The sequence below is a fragment of the Halichoerus grypus genome, chromosome 8 (assembly GCF_964656455.1).
Source record: "Halichoerus grypus chromosome 8, mHalGry1.hap1.1, whole genome shotgun sequence".
NCBI lineage: Eukaryota > Metazoa > Chordata > Mammalia > Carnivora > Phocidae > Halichoerus > Halichoerus grypus.
In genome coordinates, this window is record NC_135719.1 from 108,398,326 (window position 1) to 108,421,852 (window position 23,527).

General features: G+C 43.9%; 1 protein-coding gene across 3 annotated transcripts in view; it reads left to right on the forward strand.

Moving 5' to 3' along the window:
* SAMD4A (sterile alpha motif domain containing 4A) overlaps window positions 1-23,527 on the forward strand; it is a 204,775-nt gene that overhangs the window by 133,210 nt on the left and 48,038 nt on the right. For 2 of the 3 annotated variants that reach the window (XM_036104549.2, XM_078053724.1), the window contains exon 4: window positions 19,138-19,401. The exons of the other annotated variant lie outside the window; for it this stretch is intronic. In XM_036104549.2, the coding sequence (XP_035960442.1) occupies window positions 19,138-19,401 (264 nt within the window). The remainder of the gene's footprint in view (window positions 1-19,137; window positions 19,402-23,527) is intronic. 3 annotated transcript variants of the gene reach the window in all.

The following is a 23,527-nucleotide window of genomic DNA, read 5'->3' on the forward strand; positions in this document are numbered from 1 at the left end:
CTCCCGAATACTTTCAGAACTAGAGAGAGAGAGCTTGCTGAGGAGAGATGTTGATGGGAGGGCTTGACTAGAATAACGCCTGGATCTGTATCCACTGGGTGCCGTGGGAGAACATTCAAGACTGAAGCATGTTTGGGAAGTTGGAAGAGTTGGGGAGTAGTTGTTAGGCCTCAGGGAGCTAGGTTGTGCGAAAGGGAATTATTCACATATGTTCATCATTATCCAAGAAATTATTCTGTGCCTGTGATATTGTTATTAACTCTGCTGGTTTTAGCAGGATAATTTAAATATCCCAACTGAATGTTCTATATAAGTATTATTCTAAAAGCTAGAGCTCACTGCAAGTGTAATAATGGCATCTTTGGGTAAAAACGACCACATGCGTACATTTGTTTACTTTTGGCAATGCAACTCCAAATCCCAAAGCATTGTGTGCTCAACTTCAGAGTTTTTGGTTCCCCAAAGTGTGTCTACTTGGAGTGTGAGCTGAGAACATGATTGAGGCCAGTCAGTCCCTAAGGCCGGATCTGAGTTGCAGATCCTAAATTCAAGGTAAGTCTCGGTGCATAGCTCACTGTTGTTAAGGAATAAGAATTGTCAGTACTCGGAGAGGGTAGGTGTCTTGCAAGCAAATGATGTGTTGCTTGAAGGCTTTCTTTTCAATCTATGAGATGTGCGAAAAAGAATGGAAAGCTTTGTGTGGTCACAGTTCTTCCCCTAATTTTCTGTGGGTGATCTCTCTCTCTAGCTAGAGGCAGCTGCTTAATTTTTATTTGCTTTTAGAGTTATTCTCTTGCTCCTCTTCCCCAGCCACTCAATCTGTATGCAGTTCCGAGAGCAGGCTAATTATGGGGTACTGGAGAAGCAGTTGCTCAGAGAAAAGCTCTTTAAGCGTTCAACCGGGACGGCTTGATGCCGAGGTCTCGCTCGTGACCCTCTCCTCATTCCCGTCCACACGTCTGCATGGCAGCAGCCTTCCATCCTTGTGCGGTTGCAAGAACAAACTTTTTAGAAAGGTCAACACAAAAAATAAGTGCTTTTTCTGACAGGACAGAGCAAGCAGAGGATTTCATGTTTACTTCTTGGGTCTTCACTCCAGAAACATAACCACAAAGCAGCCAAGAGAAAAAAAAAGTGCCTTTCCTTAACCAAGGCTTTGTCATTTTGGCTGCCCCTGAAATGGCTTAGAAGCAAGATGCTTTATACACTCGGGTCAAACTCTCAAACTGGCGTGACTCCAAGTGAAAGGGCTGCTAAAATTCCTTGACCCAGGAGATTGCTTTTGCACACAGGTCAGTGTTTTCAACTCCACTTCATTATTGAGTAAATAATGGTTTACTTCCAGAGATCCTCCTACCCTGTGAGACCACTCTACCACTCTAAATGGTATGGACTGAGAGAAACAAAGCACTTGAAAAGATAGTTCATTAGGAATCCTGACTTTTGGGGGTGGGAGGGAAGGATCCTGACTTTGGGAAAGAAGGGTGCAGAGGAACACCTTCCCTTCTGCCTCTCCCTCTTTTAGATCAGCTTAGACCCAGCCCTTTGGAATCATCCAGATTGGCAAAGATTTGAATGGGCCCTTGGCCGAGCTGTTGGAACTCTAGGAAAATCCTGCTTGATACGTGGATTTCTCTTCAACCTAATGAATCTATAGAATCCCATCCTAATACACTAGATTACAGAATCAGAGTCCAGAAAGATCTCAGGCAATATTGGTTGTGGTTCAGAGCACATGCTTTGGAGTCAGACCAACCTGGGTTTCAGTCCCAGTTCCACTGATTACTAGCTGTGTGACCTTGGAGAAATGCCTTAACCTCTCTTGGCCTTGATTTCCTCATATTACAAAGAGGGGAATAATTACCACCCACGAGTGATTGTGAAAGTCCTCTGGGTGTTTTCCCTTGAAGACATCCCTCCTGGAGACTTCTATCCTCCTATTTCAGTCCTGGTCTAAAAACTTGTTCTTCATTTTTTTTTAATTTTAAAAAAAATTGTTAAGTAGGCTCCATGCCCAAGGTGCAACTTGAACTCACAACCCTGAGACTAAGAGTCACATGCTGTACCGACTGAGCCACCCGGTGCCCCTAAAGCTAGTTCTCCTTCAGTTCTAGGAAATGTTCTCAAATTTTCAAAATCTTTTCCTCTCATTCATTCTGTGTTCTCTTTTTTAGGAACTCCTTTTAATCACATAATAGCTCTTCTCTAATGATACTGTTACTCCTTAACTTTTCCTGTCCTATTTCCACAATCTTTTTGTTCTACTTGCTGGGTGATTTCTAAGACTTTATCCTCCAAACCTATTATATAATTTTTAATCTCTGCTATCACATTTTCCCATTCTAAGAGTTTTTTCTTGTTCCTTGAATGTTCCTTTTTGTATTGCATTCTGTTCTTGTTTCATGGGTGCAAAACCTTTGCTAATAGCTCTGAAGACATGACAGTTGAGTTTTGGAGTCTTTTTCTGCTCCCAACATTGTGCTTCCTTGGACTTTCTTTTTCTGTTTGTTTTGGACCCTGTCCCTCAAGTGAGAGTCCTTTCATTTAATGGGAAAGCGCTAGAACCTCATATGTGCGAATTTTACCACAGAGAGATCAGGTAGAGATGTGGCCTGGCTGCTTCTGTTGGGGGCTCACACAAAATACCAGCTATAATTCTTTTCTCATGGACCAGTCCATTTCCCCTAGAGGAAACTTTGTCTCCTCCTGGAAGATTCAGGCCTGGCTGCCGGGGTTCTAGGGGCTGTTAAGAGAAAGGTGCTAAGATGATAATCACTTGGTTTTATGAGGTGTGGGAGAGAAGCTAAGGGTCTCCTTGTGCCTTAGATATACTTTCTACCAAACCTCCTATTTTGGCCCCTCCCTGCACCCCTGCCTTTAAAGGTACCTGGTCTCTGAGTCCAGAACTTCTTGGGACTCCTGTGGCATGAATGGCCATGTTTCCCCTTCCTGTGGACATACATGTCATCTTTCTTTGGTCTGCTGAGTCAGTTATCCCATGTCCTGCTTTTTCCAGCTCCCAAAATATCATTGACTTCTGGTGATACCCACTGTCTTCTTCTGTCATCTCTCCTGAATTCTTTTCCTTATGGGTTTATACATTTGCTGTCATTTTAGTGAGCTTCCAGAAGGAACAGAGGAACATCTGCATAAATTGGAAGTCTATTTTAATTTGTTTACTTGTTTATGATCTGTCTCCTCCACTTGAATATAAATCCCAAGAAGTCAGGGGCCTGGTCTTGTTCCCTGAAGTATTCTTGTTGTCCAAAACGCTGCCTAGCATATCACAGATGTTGAATACTTACTGAATGAATGCATGCATGAATGAATGACATGTAATATAGTTGTACAACGCCTATATCCCACTAAAAAATAATACTTTACCCATAACTGTTTTTATCTTTGAGGATTAGGCAGTGAAATAAAACTTTATGCTACTCACAGATTTTAAATGGGGATAAATCTGCTTCTTTTTTCTTTTAAGTTTTTTATTTATTTTTTTAAGTAATCTCTATACCCAAAGTTGGGCTTGAACTCATGACCCCAAGATCTAGAGTCACATGCTTTTCCAACTGAGCCAGCCAGGCACCCTGAATCTGCTTCTTTTAAATTAAAATCTTTAATGGGGTGTACCTGAAATATCTTTACCTCCCCTAGAACTTCCCCTTCAAGCTTGAGATTTTCCTAATGGTGATCTTCTCACAAATCACTCTGGATAACTAATAGGATGTTGCCTATTTCCGTTAAAGCAAGGGCTGCATTTGGACGCCAAGAGACTGTTGGAAGTTCCCATGGCCAAGTAGAAGGATTCCTGGAACTTGAGCTTGGTGCCTCTCATTTACGGTGTGACCTTCAGCCTGTCAGCCATCTTCCCTCAGTTTCCACTGTCTTATCTGGGAACTAGACTGTGGAGAACAGAAATATTGACTAAATGATCCCTGAAGTTTTTTTTCAGGCTCTAAAATGACAGATTCTGCAGTCCTGCTAATTATGAAGTGTCAGTCAATAATAAATAACCGTCTCTAAGGCTCAGGCCAGACAATAGTGACATCCCAGTGGAAAATGCCTGGTCTTTTCAAATGACAAATCAGTTGATTCATTAGATAATTAGGTATATGAATGATGGCTTCTAGGTCTGTCTACATATAGACATCCCAGCTGCAAACCTCTCCATAAATGTATTGTCATAATTAAAATCACAGAATTAAAGAAATACAACCCAAACCGATGAGCAGGATTACTTGTAGTAGGGAAAGAAGTCTTCCAGGGTGAAGACTTTGACTAAAGAAGGTGTTGCTTTCTCTAGTCTACAAACAATACTTGATTTCACAGTGGTGGCTATCTCTCTGAGCAGTGAGGCAAAAATGAGAGGGTCCTGTGGCACATCTGGATTGGTGATGGCTAAACAGTATAGACAGCTAATAGGAGAAGGACAGGTGCACAGAGTGCCCAGACCTGGAAAATGCCGACATCTGTGAAGATGCAATAGCCCTGGTTCTGGAAACACGCTGATGGCATATGATCATTTTTTGGAGGTCCTAGTTCCTGCTGTGCTTGGGTTACACTGTTCATGCTGTTGTAAAAATCTGTAGTTCTCAACGGTTGGGTTCTGCCTTGTATTACTCTGGTGTTAAATGAGGGATTATCTGTGGTAGATCACAGATCTATTATTCTATTCTTCTTTATCAATATCATTGATACAAAGATTAATAACCATTGATATAATATGAATGATGAAGACCAAAAACATCAAGGCTCTAGTCTTAGCTTCAGTATCAACTTTCTTGAGTGGCCTTGGACAGTCGCTGTATCTCTCTAAGCCTCTGATTCTTTAACTGATAAAATGGTGGGGGGCAGCGAGGGGAGAGAAGGGTGTAGAATAGATGATTCCTAAATCATATTTTTAAATTCCCTTCCTGCTTTAAAGTTCTGGAATTCCGAGATAATTAGGGAGTAAATAAACAAGGGAAACAAATTGCAGCTTTATACCTTCCAGTCTTCTGAAAGTATTTTTGGAGGAAGGGCCCAAGAAATGTAGCACCATCATTAAAATTCCATCAGGACCAAATCCACTGGGCACCTAAACAACAGCAACATCTACTTTTCAATAAAACGTTGGCATTTCTCTCGACCAGTTCTCCTGAGGTCTTGCCTCAGGAATGAAAAGCTCTATATCAACGCCCGAGAAAGCTGTATATCCGCCCCTTCGGGCACCTGGTGAAGCACTTTCATTTCAGGGGGAATCATTTTTGAAGCACAGCTTTTTGTTCAGGGAAACATTGTGGTTATCTTACTTCTCTGAAGGAAAAAAAAAAAAAAAAAGCTACGTTGTTTCCCTTAAGTCTGGGGCTCCTCCAGCATTTAATTTAAAATGAAAAGATCCTGGTTTGGCTTTTTTATGTGGAGATTGCTTGACTCTGCCCTCAGACCACCCACACAAGACCCAAACCATAAGCTGTGTGAGTCATTTGGGGAAAGCCCAAATGGAATAGAGAGGCTTTCCACGTGGTTGAGCAGGTGATTTCTAATTCAGTTATAGGGAATCTTCATGCATCTCAGATTCTCGGATTTTAAATGATTGTATGGAATAGCCAACTTACAGCCAAGGAAACAACATGCACGTTTACCATGGAAGCAAGAGAGCAGAGCTTCTTCGACTTTCATAAATATCCCACTACTGTCATTCCAAAATGGAGGGCCGGGTGTATTACCACCTCCTCGAAAACACTCATTAGTCCTTGAGATACTGTGGTGAATTCATTGAAATTGAAATCACCTAAAATTTTTACTTTTTCAGCACTTCTTCACCTTCGTGCAAAGTGTTACTTAGAATATTAGCACTGCCTTACAGCTCCTCGCTGTTGTGTGCTTCTCTCCCTAGCAGGTGGTGGCTTAATACATAGTAAAAGATACTGATTGTTATCTGGGCAGCCCTGTCTCCTGTTACACTCTCCTTGTCCTCTGTGGCCCTGTTGACTAGTTCAGTGCCCTATGCATAGAGACACTAAGTGTTTGTTGAATGAGGAGGTTAGCTGAACCTCTCTCTTCCCAGGAAGGGAAATTTCAAGAATTTCAAAAATTTTTTTTGAAAGATTTCAAAAGCAGTTTTCCACACATCATCTTAGCGGGTCTTTCTTGATCATCTTTCCTGGTGCCCAGCATATGCTCCGCACACAGGACACATGCTCAACAAATACTGGATGGATGGATGGATGGATGAGGATGAGGCAGGCAGCATGTGATCCCACAGCAACCCTGGGAAGTAGGTAAAGAGGTATTACCATTATTAGAACTGTATTCCACATGAGATCCTGAGACCCTGAGGAGCCAATGGACTTGCTCGGGGTTTTGGATATTGAGTGTTCAGCGTCAGGGCTGAGAGTCTAAGTCCGCGAGTTCTTTCTGCCATAAGAGGCCCAGTGTCGTGTTGGTCATAAGAAGGCAGGCTTGCAAGTCAGAGAACCGTGGTCTTGAACCCTGGCTCTTGCCCCTTCCTAGCTGTCTGATCTTTGACAAGTCCATTACCCGCTGCAACTCAGCTTCCTGTCTGTGAAATTTGTGTTGGGCAGGGTGGAGGGAGGGATAATGGTAGAACCTGCCTCTGAAGGCATTAAATGAGGACTAAATGAAACAACGTCTACCTATCTGTACCTGACACGTAGTCGGCATTGACACGGACGCTGTGCTCACGGCCACGTGGCCTCTTCTTCAGAGAATGAAGGAACAGGAGAGGTGGTTCTTAGGGATGGGTCTTTCTTTTAGGTTGCATTTGGGGAAATGACAGTACAGTATCCCCAGCCTGGGGCTGGTAAGAAAGAAGCAGAGTCAGGAGACAGGGCATTCATTCATCCAGTCACCCTTTCATGAGATCCTAAAATGTGCAGGAGAAATGAGAGCATTGGATGAGCCAGGAGTGGGGACGATGATATAGTGTCGTGCCTGCCCTTCTCCAGAACCTCGCCTGTGGTGAGCACCTGGCAGAGCCTTTACCCTCACGTCCCTGGCTGGCGGTTCTGTTGGTATTACAAGGCAGACTTTTTAAAAATATGCAGAAATAAATAATGTGGGGAAAATACCTTGTCCAGATGAGAATGGCACTGCATAAATATGCTAATAGCATTATAGCATTGTAGAAGGTTGGCTCAGGGAGGGGCTGAGAGATCGTCTGCTGAGCTGTAATGGCTTTTTCACTGTTGTGCCCTCAGCTTTTAGAGCACGGAACATGGTGGGCACTCAACACGTATCTGATGAATGAATTAATTAAGTCACCTAGTCCATGCCCTTGTTTTGCCTATGAAGAACCCAGTGTAACCCAGCCACATAATAGGTGCTTAGCTTGACTTGAATTTCTAAATATAATGGAGGTACTTAGAATTTTCAATAAGAACTTTGGGCAATCAGTATTGCTTACCAGTGTCAGGACAAAGAAAGAGAGGGTCTCATGAGGTGTTCTGAGCACTGAAATCTAATGGTAAAGAAGGTGATTCACATGCCCTGACCCTCCAGAAAATAGAAATGAAATGTGAACACTAAAATGTGTGAGAGGAGGGGCGCCTGGGTGGCTCAGTCGGTTAGGCATCCGACTCTTGATTTCGGCTCAAGTCATGATCTCAGGGTCATGAGATCAAGTTCTGCATTGGGCTCCCCACTCAGCAGCCAGGGGGAAGGGAGGACGGGGGAGTCTGCTTGAGATTCTCTCTCTCTCTCTCTGCCCCTCCCCCAGCTTGTGCATGCTCTCGATCACTCCCTCTCTCTCAAAAATAAATAAATAATCTTTAAAAAAAAAATAAAATGTGTGAGAGGAAAGGAAAGACCAAGTTGAGTCTGAGTCAAAGGAAGAGGATTCTGATTAGGGCAGAGAAAAGTTTGTCAGTGTAAGGATTCTGAAAGAGCAAGGAAGATACTCTTTTTGGTATGACAGACCATGGTGGAAATTTATCTCTCGTAAATCTGTGAAACACTGTCAAGTAATCAGAGATATTTTTCATACCGTCCATAATATGCTGAAAATGATCCGTGAATGTCATTAGATTGGCTAATACTTGGAGTTGATTTTTCCATTAGCAGTGTTGGTTTCCATTTGAGGTATTCTTACTCTGACAACTAGTAACTAATATTTCTGTAGCACTTTACACTTTCCAGACCCTTTTATGTACATTAAATGATTGGACTTTTTCCAACAATCCCATGCTGTATCCTTTGATATCTAATATTGGGGGAAGCTGAGGCACAGAAAGGTTATATGACTTACTACCCAAATCCCAAATTCTTCTCACTCTAGCAGGCTGCTTTTTGTATGGTTGATGCCTATCCCAGCGTCATGAGAACAGGTGTCAAACCAGCAGGTCAGAGCTGGGTATGTAGGCAGTGTATCTTAACCTTGAATATACACACAAATCCCCTGGCATCTTAAAATCAGATCCTGGTTCTGTAGGTGTGAGGTAAGGCGGGAGAGTCCAGCCTTTCTGGGGAAAAATAAAAGGCTCCAGGTAATGCCAGTGCTGCTGGTCCATGGATTTAGAACACAGTTTTTGCTGTTTGTGAATCAGTTATGCTTTCACCAGCAGAATTTCCAGACTTAGAGAAAAGATGCTCAGAGCTTCCTGCAGCTGATTCACGTTCAGGGAGGGCCTCCAGCTAAGCCCTGACCCTCTCTTCCTGCTCGGCAAGAGTGAAATGGCCACAGCAAGAAGCAGGCATTATTGTCCAGGAATAAAACCATGTGTCTAAGGAGTCTTCACAAAGTTCTGCCCAGGTATCCTTCAGGTTGGAATTCTGGAGGCAAAATATCATTTATTTTACCTGGAGGGCAGAGCAAGAGTGATAAAATCCTGAGCTGAAGAGCCCGAGCAGAATTCTGCATGTGAATCCAAAGCAAACAGGACTTGTTTGGTAGGAGAAGCAATGATTTGTATGTTGTCCTTTAAAAGCCACTTGAAAAGGAAACAAGATGTCCATTCTCTGTGGGCATCTTATTAAGACCAGGCAGAAACATCATCCAACCTGGGGAAGTTTGCAATGTCTAGGATAGGGGACAGAGTTTGGGGGGGACACTCAAGCAAAAAGATAGCCCAAGACGGTAGTTCTCAGCCTGGCTAGCCATTACGGGTACTCGGGTGCATTAAAAAGTATGAGTGCTCTGACCCCACTACAGGGATTTTCTCTTACTTGGGTCTGGAATGGGGCCTGGGCATCAGGATTTGTTTAAAGGCTCCAGCAAGGTTGACTGTGTAGCCAAGGTTAAGAACCACAAGCCTAAGGCAAAAATGTGGCAAATGTGACAAACATGCCCCAGGATGGGAGGTGGAGTGAAGAGTTTGTATCAATATATGCACGCAGTGGGTTCTTATTATTTGCAATCGTTAGGTTCTATAAAATCACTGTGAGCACTGGATTAACAAATCCTGAACCACTGTTTCTGGGGGAGATAGAGGGTGATGTTCCTGCAAGCCTCACATTTTCATCAACCAATCAATACATAACTTTGTTTCATATGTGTTTAAAGACATCTTATGTCATATATATTATGATGCATTAGCCTTGAACTCAAGGCCAACAGCATTATAACTCATGCCTCAATGAAGCTTATCTAACACATGTATTTTCTCTGTAAGGCACATCACAGCCTTCTTACACTTAGGAACACCAGAGAACACCTCAGCACTGCTACACTTGGGGGCCATTAAAAATAGCAAAATCACCAAAGAAAGACATGAGAGTGAGAGAATCATGGCACTACACAGGCCTGGAAAAGGCCACTTGCTTACAGGACGAGAGCCGACACAGGAAGGCAGAGCCTCAGCAGGGAGCATGTGCATCAGAGACTCTGGGTTTTTTGCCACTCTGAGCACATCCATGAGTGACCATGAAAATGCGATGAGTGTCGATTTGGGGCCTACAAATAAAGTTTAGCAAATCGGAGAATTCACAAATATGGAATCTGTGAATCCGGAGGATCCACAGTAGATAAGACAGGTGATAGGAGGACAGACGACACGTTATACAGTTGGTGCGACAGGTGAGGGGACCCGGAAGTCGGCAAGGAGAAAAAGGAGGCGACCTGTGGATCCGAGCTGGCCGCCTGGGTTCTGCCCAGCCCTCCTGATCGCCCTGTGGCCCCTCTCTCTTTGTTGCCGGGATCCAAAGTCTCCAGATGGCCCTTCCCATCTCATCTCCAATAAGAAATGAATGCTGTTCGACTCCTGTCCTTAAACTAGAAACTAAATTCCCAGGGGCTGAATTATGCCAGGAACCTCGTGCCTGCAGTGTCTCTGGAAGTCTTTTATTGCAGGACTGATTTATAATACCCAAATAGATGAGTTGAGAGCAATTACGTAAATGCTGTTTCTCTGGGGTAGAGAAGAACAGTACGGTTTAAGTGAAAAATGCAGTGCCAAGTCAAAATTTCAAATCGGTATGTGTAATTACAGACCACAGTAAATCAATTTTACAAACACAGTACCAATATCACCATGTTCCAACACCCACAGGGGCTGCCTGTGACAGTTGGGAATCCAAGAAGATACTGAAGGTGAAGCAGAGTGGGAATTGGATGTGTGTAGCCTCAATAGCTTGTCTTGAATCACATGGTGAATTCAATCAAATATAATTAAGAAGCCAGGAGAGCCTAAACCATTCAATTTCTCTTAATTAACAAAAAAAAAAAAAATCATCTCATTAGCTATGTAAGCTCAAATTGTGGGGTTTTTGAATGGTCATTTGTGTGTATTATTACATTTGACATTTAGATTGAATGCTTTAATGAAAACAAGAACCAATTCGCTAATCAGTAAATTGCCCTGCGAGTCACAATGCTGAGAAACTCCAGTTCTCATTCTTCTATCAAGTAACTAAGTTAAGAATTAGTCAGGACCACATAATACATTTCTAATTATTTATCACCCTTCTCCTAACACTAGAAAGAGAAGAAAAAAGATTTCTGTTTGATCAAGGCAGAGTTCAGAGTTTCACACCCAGAGAAATCCTGGCACCAGTCGTGCATTAGGCTGGGGCTGAGCTGAGGCCCAGATGGCAGGACTTATGCATCTAATGATGCCAGTCCTTGCCTAATGAGTGCCATGACATTTAAGAGACACGTCGCCCTCTTATCTGGGAGCCTTGAAGTTCCAGCAGCAGACTTTGCCTGAGGTTCAGCTCAAGGCAGGAGTTCATAGACAAGGTTTTAAAATATCCTTTGTGAGCCCCTTTCAAGGGATTGACCTGCTTCTCTGGACAAGCGTTGCTAACAGTGTCAGGATGTAGAAGTCGCCGATGATTTGTTCAGTGACTCTGCCATGGCCTTGGGACCGATGATGCTCTGAGGGGGGCTGAGTCGTTCAGTCATGAAACCCTGGCTGCTTGCAGTTCCATACTAGGATTGCTTTTCTGGTACCCATGCTCAGTGAGCAGCTCCAACGTCATTAAACACAGGATGGACATTGCATTTTGTAAAGCTAAGAAGCACCTCCTGGGTAGGCCTGTGAGCAGTTACAATTTGACAGCTGTCTTTTAAGAAAAGGGCAGGAGAGAAGTTTTGTCATCGAGGATCTAGTTTTCTGAGTGTCTCCACTTTCTTCCTGAAACACAATGACCAGGGCATTGTTATGGATGTCAGAAAATGAAAAAGGACCTGCCCTCTTAACTCCACTCCTGGCCATTGGCTTGACTCAATTATTTACTCTACTTGGTGTCATCAACAAAATGATTCAAATTCTGCATCTCTGTCTAAACTCATTTCTGGATTTCATCTCTTCAGTCTCTATGTGGGTAGAAATTCCATGGACAAGCCCCAGGGTTGAGTGTATGTAGATACAAATATAGATAGGAAAAGAAACAAAATGCAGGAAAGTAGAAGTTAACCCAGTATGCAGAAACTTTAGAAGTGGCTCGGTTGATCCCGCAGTCCCTTGAGTTGGCTTAAACATCTGCTTCCGTGGTGTCAAATTACTTCCATAATTGATGTCATTGGTTTTGATGGGATGGAATGAGAGGATTTGGGCAGTTTCCTTTTAGGACTGCTTGGTTTGAAGTTAAACTTGTGAGTAAGATTCAACCAATTTCTATAAAATGTATATATTGGCTTCTTGTCTAACTTATTTCATAAATAATGTCAATATAAAGTCAAATAGCCGTTATCCAAAATAGATTTTCTACTGGATGACACCCAGTTTTGCCATTATAGAAACTGACAAAAGAGGACAAATGAAATGTACCAAAGATTAACGCAGCAATAAAAGTCTGCCAGAAACATCCTCATTTACTTCTTAAAAGCCCAAATGTTTAAGTGATAATGTGAAGGCAGAAACATACGTCTTTGCTCTGCCCAAAGGCTGAGCCGTCTGGAGAGTAGTAAGAGCTGACATTGGTGACAAGGACTGCCTTATGGAAAAAGCCTCTCCAGGTGCTTTTCCCTGCGTCAGAATGCTTTCGTTTCAATACTGTATGAAAATGAGATTTAATAAGGAAAAAGAGATTTGGCAGTGTGTATTTGTCAACCTTGTTGCAATGTTCTTTGCGGCTTTATCTTCTTCCAGAGTCTCCATTTGTTTTGTTTTGTTGCTTAGGCAAGTGTACATTTTCTCTTTCCTGAGAGTGTGTGGCTTCCTCTTTGGGCTCGTCAGGAACACCCCATCCACCAACCACATCTTTGCTTTGTAGCATGTTCTCTCTTCTTCCCCCAGAATGAGGTGGAGTCTGAAGCTGTTTTTGGGGAATCATCTTCTGGTGTCCAGATGTTGTAAGCACTGGTTTTCCAAACCTTTGAACAAGAAGCAGAGAGCAAGCATGCAGAGTTGAGGCATATAACCTTCTAGATTTGCTTTTCATCTATTCCCTGAGGCAATGATGGCAGAGCATGTTAATTTTAACCTTAGTAATTAATAACCCCTTTCCTCCCCCCTTTTACACAAATCTGTACTTGGCCATAAATGTGAGTGGTGTTATTTTGTCTTTTTTTGCATGATGTCACTGATCAAACACTCTGGTTTTGTTTTTGTTTTGTTTTGCTTTTTAATGTATTCTTGCAGTACTATTAATCTTTTCTTCCCCAAAGATTCCCACTACAGGGCCTCAGATTACTGGTTGTGGCTCCACAAAACCAACTAAAGAAGAGGAATCCAGGGTCTAGTATCATTTCCCCACCACCGAGCCTGTAAAATGCTGGCTTTTTTTTTTTTTTTTTTCCTTAAGCAAATGCCTGGAATCATTCATGCAAGTGATGTTAACAGAAGTCTACTCTTTGAAAATGGAAAACCTTTAGTAGCAGTTCCTTAGATGCTCTGAAAGTACTCTCGAGAAATTCTTGGATGGCACCTGAAAGATGCCTGATAAGCAGGCCTTAAATCTAAAAGAATGAACAGAAACGCTCCCCTAGTAACTTTGAAACAATAGCCAAAGCTACTTTGTAGCTGGCAGTGGGTTGAGTTTTTTCTCCTTTAAACTGGACAAATACCAAACCATCTCCTACAGCAAAATTTAAGAATATGATGTGAGCCCTCAAATTGGTGTATTCAGCAAAGGTTCTACGGATACCCTGAATTTCTTTTGGGAGTAAGTCTAGAAAACATTGTTAAAGTTACATGATTAGCAACTTACACATAGAATATTCTGTAGGCTTTGTCATAGTGTGTTGACATATGCAGCGTGTATCGCAGGAGTAGGGAATGGCCTAGGACCTTTCAGTTTAGGAAAGAAATTTGAAGTTAATAGTTTAAAATAATATGCCAATGTTTGGTTTCCTCATTCTACTTCTTAAAATCCCTAAATTAGGCTGAGTTATTTTTTTGCAAAGTTTACTCTCAGTTGGACTAACTTTTATCACGTGAGCATCTAGAATTTGAAAATTTTAATGAAGCACACATTTTTCTGTGAGAAGGGCAGCTTGTTGAATGGAGAGACTGGCTTAGGGGTAAAAAAGATTAAAATTTCCAATCCCATCTATGTGGCTGAACTCATAAGGGCATGATGAGGAGACAAAACTCAACTTTGGGTTGAGAAGACAAGCCATTTGGTTTGAGGAAAGAGGGTGCTATTAGGAATATGGGAACACTTACTGCCCTTATTCAAAAAGAAGTCAGCTTCTAGAGTCTAAACTCTAGAACAAAATGTTAAGCCTATAAGGAGTCGGAAACACATAGTGGTAGCAATGCAAACAGCTGGTGGATGGGATTGGAGGAAATACTCTGACGATGAGAGGTGTGCAGAAGACTTCGAGCACGGCAGTTCCTGAGGCTGCCTATACTGCCCATGGAAACCTCACTCAGCAAATCAGAGAACAACAATAATCATCCCTATCATTTATTGAGTTTGGGCCTCAGTTTTTAATATAGAAAAAAACCAGGGTCCCCATAAAATAAGAATTGTACTCTGAATCTACTGATGAAAAAAGTGACCAAAAGAGCTATGAATTCAGCAACATGTAAATTAATTTGCCTTTTATTAATGTTAATATTCTGCATATATATAAAAATGATTTTACAACACAATATTTCATCGATGAACAAAGTGTGGTGCACACAGGGATTTTAAGGGACATTGACTCCCCAGGGGACCAGAGCTCATGACTTAGGAATTCTTGAATTACCTTTCAGGGGGCTTCCAGCTCTGAAATGTTATGAATCTAGGCTCCTAATAATAATTTTTAAAGCAGAAATTGCATTCAATGGATAAGTTTCAGGAGAACAGGGAAGTATGCAATGTATCTTTGAAAGATCTCCATTAAGGTTTGTTAGGATAAAGTTTCAGTGACAGTGGAGTTCAGTTAGCTGGACTGTTCACCTGTAGGGATCACTTCTCTCCTCGACAGTGTGGTATAATGCTTAACCTGACAGTGAACCAAGGAGCTCGTTGGGCCAGGATCCCCAAACTTCCTCTTTCTACAAGCCCTATTATTTGTCACATTAGAAAGCAGAAAAAGTAGTTCTACCTAACTTTCTTAAAAGAGTCTGTCTCAAAAAGCCTTTCACTGAATTTTATTTCAGTAACTAAACATCGAGCTGAAGTCAAGTTTGGTCAAAGGAAAGGGGTAAGAAATCTGATTTCCAGGCTTTCAAAAAAATACTTAAAAGAACAGATCCCAGAGCCAGGTATCGTATCTTCCTCTAAAAAGATGTTGACAGGAGTCTCATCAAAGATGTTTCGAGATGAAAATGAAATCATAAGGTTAAATGAGGTCAGAGAAGTGGGCTAGCCAAGAATGGTATGACAGAGTTTATTGCCAGATTACAAGACCCTCTGTACTCACATCACACGGCTCCACGGCTATAGCAAGATTATTTTTAGCTGTTTTTTCCATATTTCAACTAGACTTATTCAGTATTTGTTATTTATTTTTTGGTTCACTTGAATTTATAAATGCTCCCCAAATCACAGTACTCTATTGGCATACATATGTATTCCTACATGGATATGTGGACATTCCTGAAATTTCCTGTAAGAAGACATAAGCAATATTGAACCTATATTTCCTTCTAAAAATAATAAGCAATATTGAATCTATACCATACAGTATATTAAGTTTTAGCTTCAGTTTTTCAAGAGCAAAAGAGGCACAACCTTGCTCCCCTGGGTAATTTTGAGTAGGATTTTCAATATAATGAATCCACCCAGAAACACGCTGTCCCTCCCCTCTCGCTATTATAAAGTCACAAATGCAATATAAATTCAGGACTTCCATTCTGCTGGAACCTGTCAATTTCTAATCTATATTGAGATTTTTTTTTTCCCAAGGTGTACTTAATTCTGCAGTGTTCGAATATACCTGGGGGCAGCTTCAGTCTGATTGAAGCCTTGGCCGTTGTCTGCTGCGGGGCAGGCAGCAAGCGGGAATATTCTAAAGGTCTGCCTCTAGCTAGAGTCATTCTGGGACAGCTAACAGAAGATTGTTTTCACTGCTCTCCCTCCCTACTCACAGGAAAAAGGAATTTTTATTTATGTATTTATTTTTGCTTGAATATCCATTTTCCCTCTATTTATCACCACTTCGGGTGAGTTCTTTTGGTTAAAAAAAAAAAAATGGAGCTAGGGGACAACCATCAACGCTCTGCCCCTGGCCGCCTCATTGGTGGCCTATTTTCTGCCACACCACGGTGGTGTGGCCTATTTTCTGCACTCTGCCCATGGCATTGATTGTTGCCTCTGCCACTTTGTGCCGAACAAAGCACCCCAGCACACGAAGTAACATCAGAATTGGCCTTGTGGTCAAAGCCTCTACCTAGTATCTCTACCTGAAGAATTGTCTTCACCCCAAAATGGCACTTTGGGCAGGTCACCTGTCACCTGCGTCTGTCTCCTTCCTACAGGAAGACGAGCCTGTCTTGCCTCGGGGCCTTGGTTCTCTTTGGAGAAATGAGGCATTTGCCCAGCATGACTTTGCCCTTATTGAGGGGTGGCGCCCTGCCTGGGTCTACACGCATGGCCCTCTCTGCAAATCGGAAGCTTAGTGTGAGACATTTTGCTTGGCTGCCAGAGGAGGTTGACTCCTAAGGAGACCTTGCTGTTTGGGTGTCAGCTGCGGGAGTCTTTGTGCTACAGACAGGGTGGGGCCTGTAGGAGAAAGTTACTGGGAAAAGGCCCGGGCACCTCAGCTCGAAGTGATTTGTTATTAGAGGCAGAGGCCAAGTGGATGCCATGTCCCCTGTGACGTCAGTCAAGCTCAGGAATATACGAGGACATGGGTGTAGTTGTCTATGAATAAATCCCTATAAGTCCCATTAAGTTAGGTAACTACTCTCTTGTTCCATTCTAATAACCAGTGGATTCCTTGGATATCGACAGGCATCCCCAAGGATGCCCATCCATGGGGAGGTAGTGTGGCGTTTAAGAAAACTTTAGGCGGAAAGATGCAAATGGGCTCCATCCAAAAATGGAAGTCAACTACTACGTATTTGGGGTATTGTTCTCAGTATCTAAAGATGGGGACTCTCTTAGCCTCACTTAGGACTCACTTGTCGCCTCTAACCAAGCCTCTAACTGGCTCTGCCAGGTCAAGGCTGTGTGTCTCTCTTTAGCAAGGCCCATTTTTATGGTTTGGGGCTTACTCTAATCCTGGCTTTGAGGAGGGGCCCCCAGGTCCACTTGAGGCACACCTGGCCGGCACCATTCAGAGCATCCATCAGAGAGTCTGAAACGGTTGCCAAGGTATCAGAAAGCTAAGATGTCTAAGCTGGACCATCCCGGCACTCGGTGCAGCCCTCAACAAGTCTGCCCAATTTTATATAAATACTTAGACAGGCATGAAATGGATTTTCTGGATGTCTGACTTTTCTTCCTATTGGCTTCTCTCTTCATTTTTACTGCTGCTTCCTTTTTATTTACTTTTTTTCTTTCTGCTTTTTTTTTTTTTTTCTTTTTCTCTTGCTAATTCTGATCCAGCCAGGTAGCAATGCGTTTTCCAGGGAGCCTTTTTCAGTAGTTTCTTCCCTAGTCTATTTAGTGGAAAAGCAAGCTATTTCAGCCTGTTAGGGTCAAAAAAAATTTTTTTAAACAATATTCCCTTTGCATTTTTTTTAAGTCCAGTGATAATTCCTTGCCTTTGATAGAATCTACCTCAGGTGGGAATCTCTCAGGTTGCAAATAAGTAAGCTTGGCAGCTCCCTTTTTGCCTCCCTGTTTTATTAATGAAGAAGCTTCTAGCCCTTCCGGCTGCCCCCCTTTCACACAAGCTGCCCCTTCTGGCTGCATGAAGCCACATGGAAGGAAACATTGACAACAGAGATGTGAGCCCCATTGCTCTCGGGGCCTGGTCGATGCCAGCTGACCACGAGCTACCTTCCCACACCCACCACTACCCCCAAATACACTTTCTGGAAACCCCCAGCGTCTTGGCTCTGGTCTTTCTCTTTGAAGTGGGGGCAAGGTAGTCTGCTGCTCAGGTCTTTGTGGGGTGGGTGCTGCTAGGTCTAACACAGAGCAGAACTTCTTACACTGTGGTGTCAGGTCTGCTTACTAAAAAACACAGGTTAACACCAGCAAAGAAGTGCTTGTCCGGGCCTGGGAGAGCAAAGACCTCACTGTAGGGGATACGGCCTGAGATGGAACTTAATGGCTTCCCTGAAAAAATGTTTAAAAATGCATGTGGCTCAATTCCGTGTGCCCGCGGCCGCAGTCAAAACAACCCGGACCTGTCAGGAAGTGGGGCTGAGAAAATGTTATGAATAGACTTACTTTGTAAAGTTGTGTCACTTTACACGCCCAGAAAAGCCCACCGAGGGTAACGTCGGCTCTCCCGGCTTTGATTTTGGTGAAATCCCTCCCTCAAAGGACCTCCATTTAATTTGGCTAGTTGTGGGAGTTGTGTTGCTTTTTCCTCGTTTTCTGGAAAAGAAATGTTAGAACGGGGGTGGCGCAGATGTGGCCCACTGCGCGGAAGCGTCGAACCGCGGGGGAAGCGTTCCCAGCTCGCTGCGAGCGCCCCGCCGGCTTCTGAATGAAGGCCTTGTTACCTGGCACTGTTTCCAGTGTGAAGTTTGGCATTAACCTGTGAAGCCCAGGGAAAGAATCGGCCCTTTCACACACGGCTGCCCGTGTCCCGTACAGACCCTGAGGTCCGCGTCCACACTGCGGCCCTCGCGGAGCCCGCACCCCTTCGGAACTGATAGATGCCCTGCTTCCTGGCTGCAAGGCCTAGTCCGCCTTCTAGTTCAGCCCCGCAGAGATCCCAAACGGTGACCAGCCTGCCTGCCCTTCAAGGAGTCCACCCTAATGACATGGGTAACGTCGGGTTCTGGGGGTTTCCAAAAAAAAAAAAATGTCCAGGACACGTTCTTTCCGCTCTTGGCAGATGGCCACTTTACCAGGCTGTCGAGCCTCGCCTGATTTATAGGCCTCCTGCCACGGATCCTGATTTCTAGAGTTAGAACGAAAACCAGATCCTGACCCACAGAGGCTAAGGCCAGATGTGTGGGCACTGTAGGTTTAGGCTCCTTGGGGAAACCCAACCCACCGAGAGGTCCAGACAGCATCCTTTTTAACCCCCTGAAGGGAAGGCCCCTGCCAGGCCTGTATTCAGCCTGCGGGGACCACTGATAGAGTCGGCAGATAGTTAGCATCGTCTCTCAGGGTTAAAAGGTATTGTGGGTTCTCTGTGGCCCAGGCTAAAGTGGGGGGAATAACCTATTTCATTTTATTTTTTTTTTCCAGTTCTCTCAGGCCAGGCACACCACAGCCCTTTGAAACGATCTGTGTCCCTTACCCCACCCATGAATGTGCCAAACCAGCCTCTAGGACATGGATGGATGTCTCATGAGGACTTACGAGCTAGAGGACCCCAGTGCCTCCCATCCGATCATGCCCCCCTGTCTCCACAAAGCAGTGTAGCCTCTTCAGGAAGTGGTGGGAGTGAACACTTAGAAGATCAGAACACTGCTCGTAACACATTCCAAGAAGAAGGTAGTGGTATGAAAGGTGAGTGACTAAACGAGAAACCACTGGGAACAGAGTCCATCCCTTTATTTGGAGTCAGAAGGGTAAAAAGAGAGGTAGGTAGTCAGCAAGAGAGGAGCCCAGCCCCCTCCCCAGGCTTGTGCATTTGACTCAGCCCTTGCAGAGCTCCAGGGTCGACCACGGCGGAAAGGGCTCCAATTCCCCTTCCAGGGTATCTTGCCAAAACCTGGGAAGCAGGAACCAGAGCAAGAGAGGTCAACGCTCTTTTTTTTTTTTTTTTTTTTTTTTAACGCAGTGACTTACAGGCAATTAAATGAGTCACCGCTAATGGTGATAGGATCTACTGTGCACGTACATTGCTCAACCTGTCCTGTTTGGAAAGACCCTGAGCTACTCCAGCCTTCTACCTCGTTGGCCGTGGCCAGGGAACCGTCAATAATTTAGCAACACAAACCACAGGATCTTTCTTTTCAGTCTCTCTTAGTGCAGAATTGTAGTCGTGCTTCCTTTCCCTCTCCCTTTTCCTTTGATATCCGAAGACACTTTTAAACCCTTTCCTCTTCATCTGTTTCAGGGACATGAATAAAATACCACTGAGAATCTCTGACAGTGTTTTAAGCCTGATAATGGATTTGCATACAGGTGATAAAGGCCTTCTTATGCAGCATAAATAAATGTTTGTACATTGCCCTGTAAATCTATCCTCTTCTTAAGCTACTCGTCAGGAGATAGAGATTTCCAAATTACGCACGATAGGCTCGAAGAGGATACGTGCATTTTGTATTTTTAGACACCAAGTTGTTCGAAGTTTGGGAAGTCCTCGGGAAGGATGCTCATCAGAGACCCAGGAATAACAATTTTAGATGGAGAAACAGTAACTAGCCTTGCTTCTGGGAGTACAGTACTGAGTGGGGCTCTGAGAGCGGCCTTCTTTGTTGGCATCCAGAGTCCTGAGGTTTTGCTGTCTCCAACCTTTCCCTCGAGAAGGATCAGTGTTGAAGTAGGAGGCTCTGCACCGAGTCCCCTCCCCGCCACAGAAGCGTGGCACAGAGAGACGCCCATGACCACCCAGGGTGAGAGCGCCAGGCTGATGCAGGGAGCCTGTCCATTAGGGGAATAAAGCTGCCGGGAAGTCGCTTCCCTGGTGCATTCCTTGAATATTCTCTCCCTCAGCAGCAGACAGGCCCGTGTGCTCCCCATGCCACCCCCATCCCATGGTGAGTGCCCAGAGTGAGTGGGATGTGTCTTGATGCTTTCTTCTGCTGATACAAGTGGGTCTTTAAAGGTGTTTAACAGACAGCACAAACAATGGCTCATTTTGGCATGGAGGGGATGTGTGTCCTCTTTCTCTTTCACAGTTTTTGAGGGAATGTGTCATAATTTTGGAGACCTAGCAAAACTCATTTCTGAGTTCATGCTACATGGTTATGTGCTCAAGCAGCTGAGCCCCGGGTGATGGGTAGCAGATGAGCCTCAGCCATGCTTTAGGTAAGCCAGCAGGTCATCTGTCACTGGGGCACCCGAGTACCTGAGGGACCAAGGGAGGCAGGGCCAGCCATTGCTCTGGACTAGCTTCTTCCTAGGCCAAGTGGAGGGTCTGGGCGGCATGTTTCCAAGAAAGTGTATGTGCGGTTCTAATCGGTAACTATGGGAAGGAGGCCTTGGCCTTTGTGTTCAAGGGCAAGCAGGGTCCTGCGGGAAGGCCGTTCTCTGGGATACAGACCTCTCCCAGAGAGGAATGCTGGTCCTGTCTCGTTATAAGAGGTTTGCTTTCTTTCCTTTCTTCCTTTTACTTTTCTTTCTTTCTTCCTTCCTTCCTTCCATCCATTCATTCGTTCTTTCTTTCTTTCAACTTTAATGTACACCTTCAACATCCTCCCAAAGTAGGTGAAGGTGTGCTCATTATGTGTGCTGTCATTTTGAGGTGAGAAAAGAATAATGAGAGCATGTTTGTAAAGAAAAATGAATGACAGAAAAACTGAAAAAATTTCTTATTGCTGTTTTAGAATAAAAGCCAAAATATTCCAAAGTTCAGAGACTATCCCCTATGTAAGGATCTTCTATTCTTTTCTTTAGAATTGATAAGAATTGTCTCCTCAGAGATTCTTCAGTCAGAAAGTGACACAGATAAGCTCTTACATCCAAGATTTTCTTTATAGGCCCAAGGGATATGGTCAGAAAGCAGGCTATTTGGTGACTGGCTAAAACAGAGGACTCTTTCCTATATACACCCACCTTCTGCTGACCTATCAAACTGTCCTGCTCCCAAAGAATTGGATTGGGATTAAAAATATAAAGTCCTTAGCAAATTAAAGGGCAAAACCTATTTGAAAGGAAGCATGAGAGACAATGAAGGATTCTATTTGTGGGAAAAAGTATATTTGCAGTTGAGCTAATAGGTCAAGCCATAGAAACGTCCACACCCGAAAACAGAGGCATCCCAGAATGTTGGGGGCCAAAGGCCACCCCCCAGCCGTGCCTGGAGATGGCTTCTTGAGAAGGCCACTGCTCAGCTCTGTCAGGAAAGACTCTACAGGGTGGCCTCCCAGGACAGCCCCCAAGAGGCAGCCCTCACCAAGCCCAGCCCAGGAGTTTCTCATTTGATTCCCAAGTCCAAGAGCAGACACCGGTTGAAGTTTCCAAATTAATTTATACTTTCTGAGAAATGAAATACGAAATCAAATGAAGTGCTTCTAAAAAGAGCCAGCTTTTCCTCTCAGATCCACGTCTCCCTTCTTCCGTGTGACCAGGTGCTTTGGCAGGAGTATCAGCCCTTTTAGGCTACTTTCTGGTCCACCTCAGGATGCCATCCGTGAATTGCTATTTTTCTAAAGTTTTTTTAAAAGCCTACTTTACAGAAACAACAAGGAATCTGTAGCTGAATTTGGAGGAGTTCCAAATCTCCAGAGGATGCAGGTCAGCCCTCTCCCTGCACCTTGGGGAAAGAATAAAAAGTCACCATAATTGAGCTTAATGTAGTGTGATTTCATCTTTCTTGCCAACAGCTGTGCATACCTTGCTGAAACACTGTGTTCATCTATTCCTTCCTTTTCATCTGGACAAATTAGCCAGGTTTGGCTACGAATGCCCCTTAGGAATGTGCCTCTTGGGTCAAGAGTGTGAAATAAAGCTTCACGGCCCAGCATTCTTCTTTTTAAATTTTTCACAAACATCGATCTCGCCCTCTTTTTGTCTTGGGGTCAGCACCCTGCCAGGGATCGTGGCAGAGTTCTCTCCCAAGTAGACGAGCTTGTGCTCTCAGAGGATTAACATCATCTGCCTGCTTTGCTTTGTTTTTCCTTTTATAGTAAATACCCATCCTGAAGATGTAAGTCAGCTCCAAAGCACAGATTGGATGTCCCTCGGGGTGGGGATCTCAGACTAATCTCACTCAGGCTAAAGCAAGAATGGGATCAGCTACTCAATGAGAAATTAACGAACAGAAGTGGGATACAACAGGAATATGAGAGTTCCCCCCCCTTAACATGCCCCGTGGAGGCAACTGGTTATACATCTTTGGCCCAGATACGCTGATTGTGGTTTCTAAATTCAGTTGTCCTCGTTGTTGGCAAAAACGTCACAGTGACTTATCCCAGGGGAAAGATTCATGATTCCCGGGGTGGTCCTCAATTATAATAACCTCCTTTCCCTCGGCATCACATGAGTGGAATGTGCTCTCTTACTTTTTCTCTCATGCAAAGCCTTCAGGTGGCCAAGAGGAGGAAAAAAGACATTCCCATAATTTCCTGGAAGGAGGAGAAAACCTAGAAGAGCAGAAGTCCGTTGGTGGAGGAAGCATATCTGCCCCTCATACTAGCATCATGTCCTCAGAAATAATGTATAGACACAACACCCAAAGACTTCTCAAAAGGCCAGGGCTGTCGATGAGTGGTGTGGCTGTGTTTATGGGAGCAGAGAGAAGGGAAGAAAGACTGGTTCGTAGGTTTCACTTTAGTCCTTATCAAGTCAGTTGGCTTTTAAGCACCTGCTGAGAGAGGCTTTGGACTAGTTACTGGGGAGACAGAGAAGAAAGAGATGGCACCTGCCTGAAGGGAGTCCCCATCACATGAGCCACAAACAGGTACCCGATGCAGGTGCACAGCTGTGAAAATGTCTTGTCTTTGGAGACTTGCCCTGGGTCAGGGTA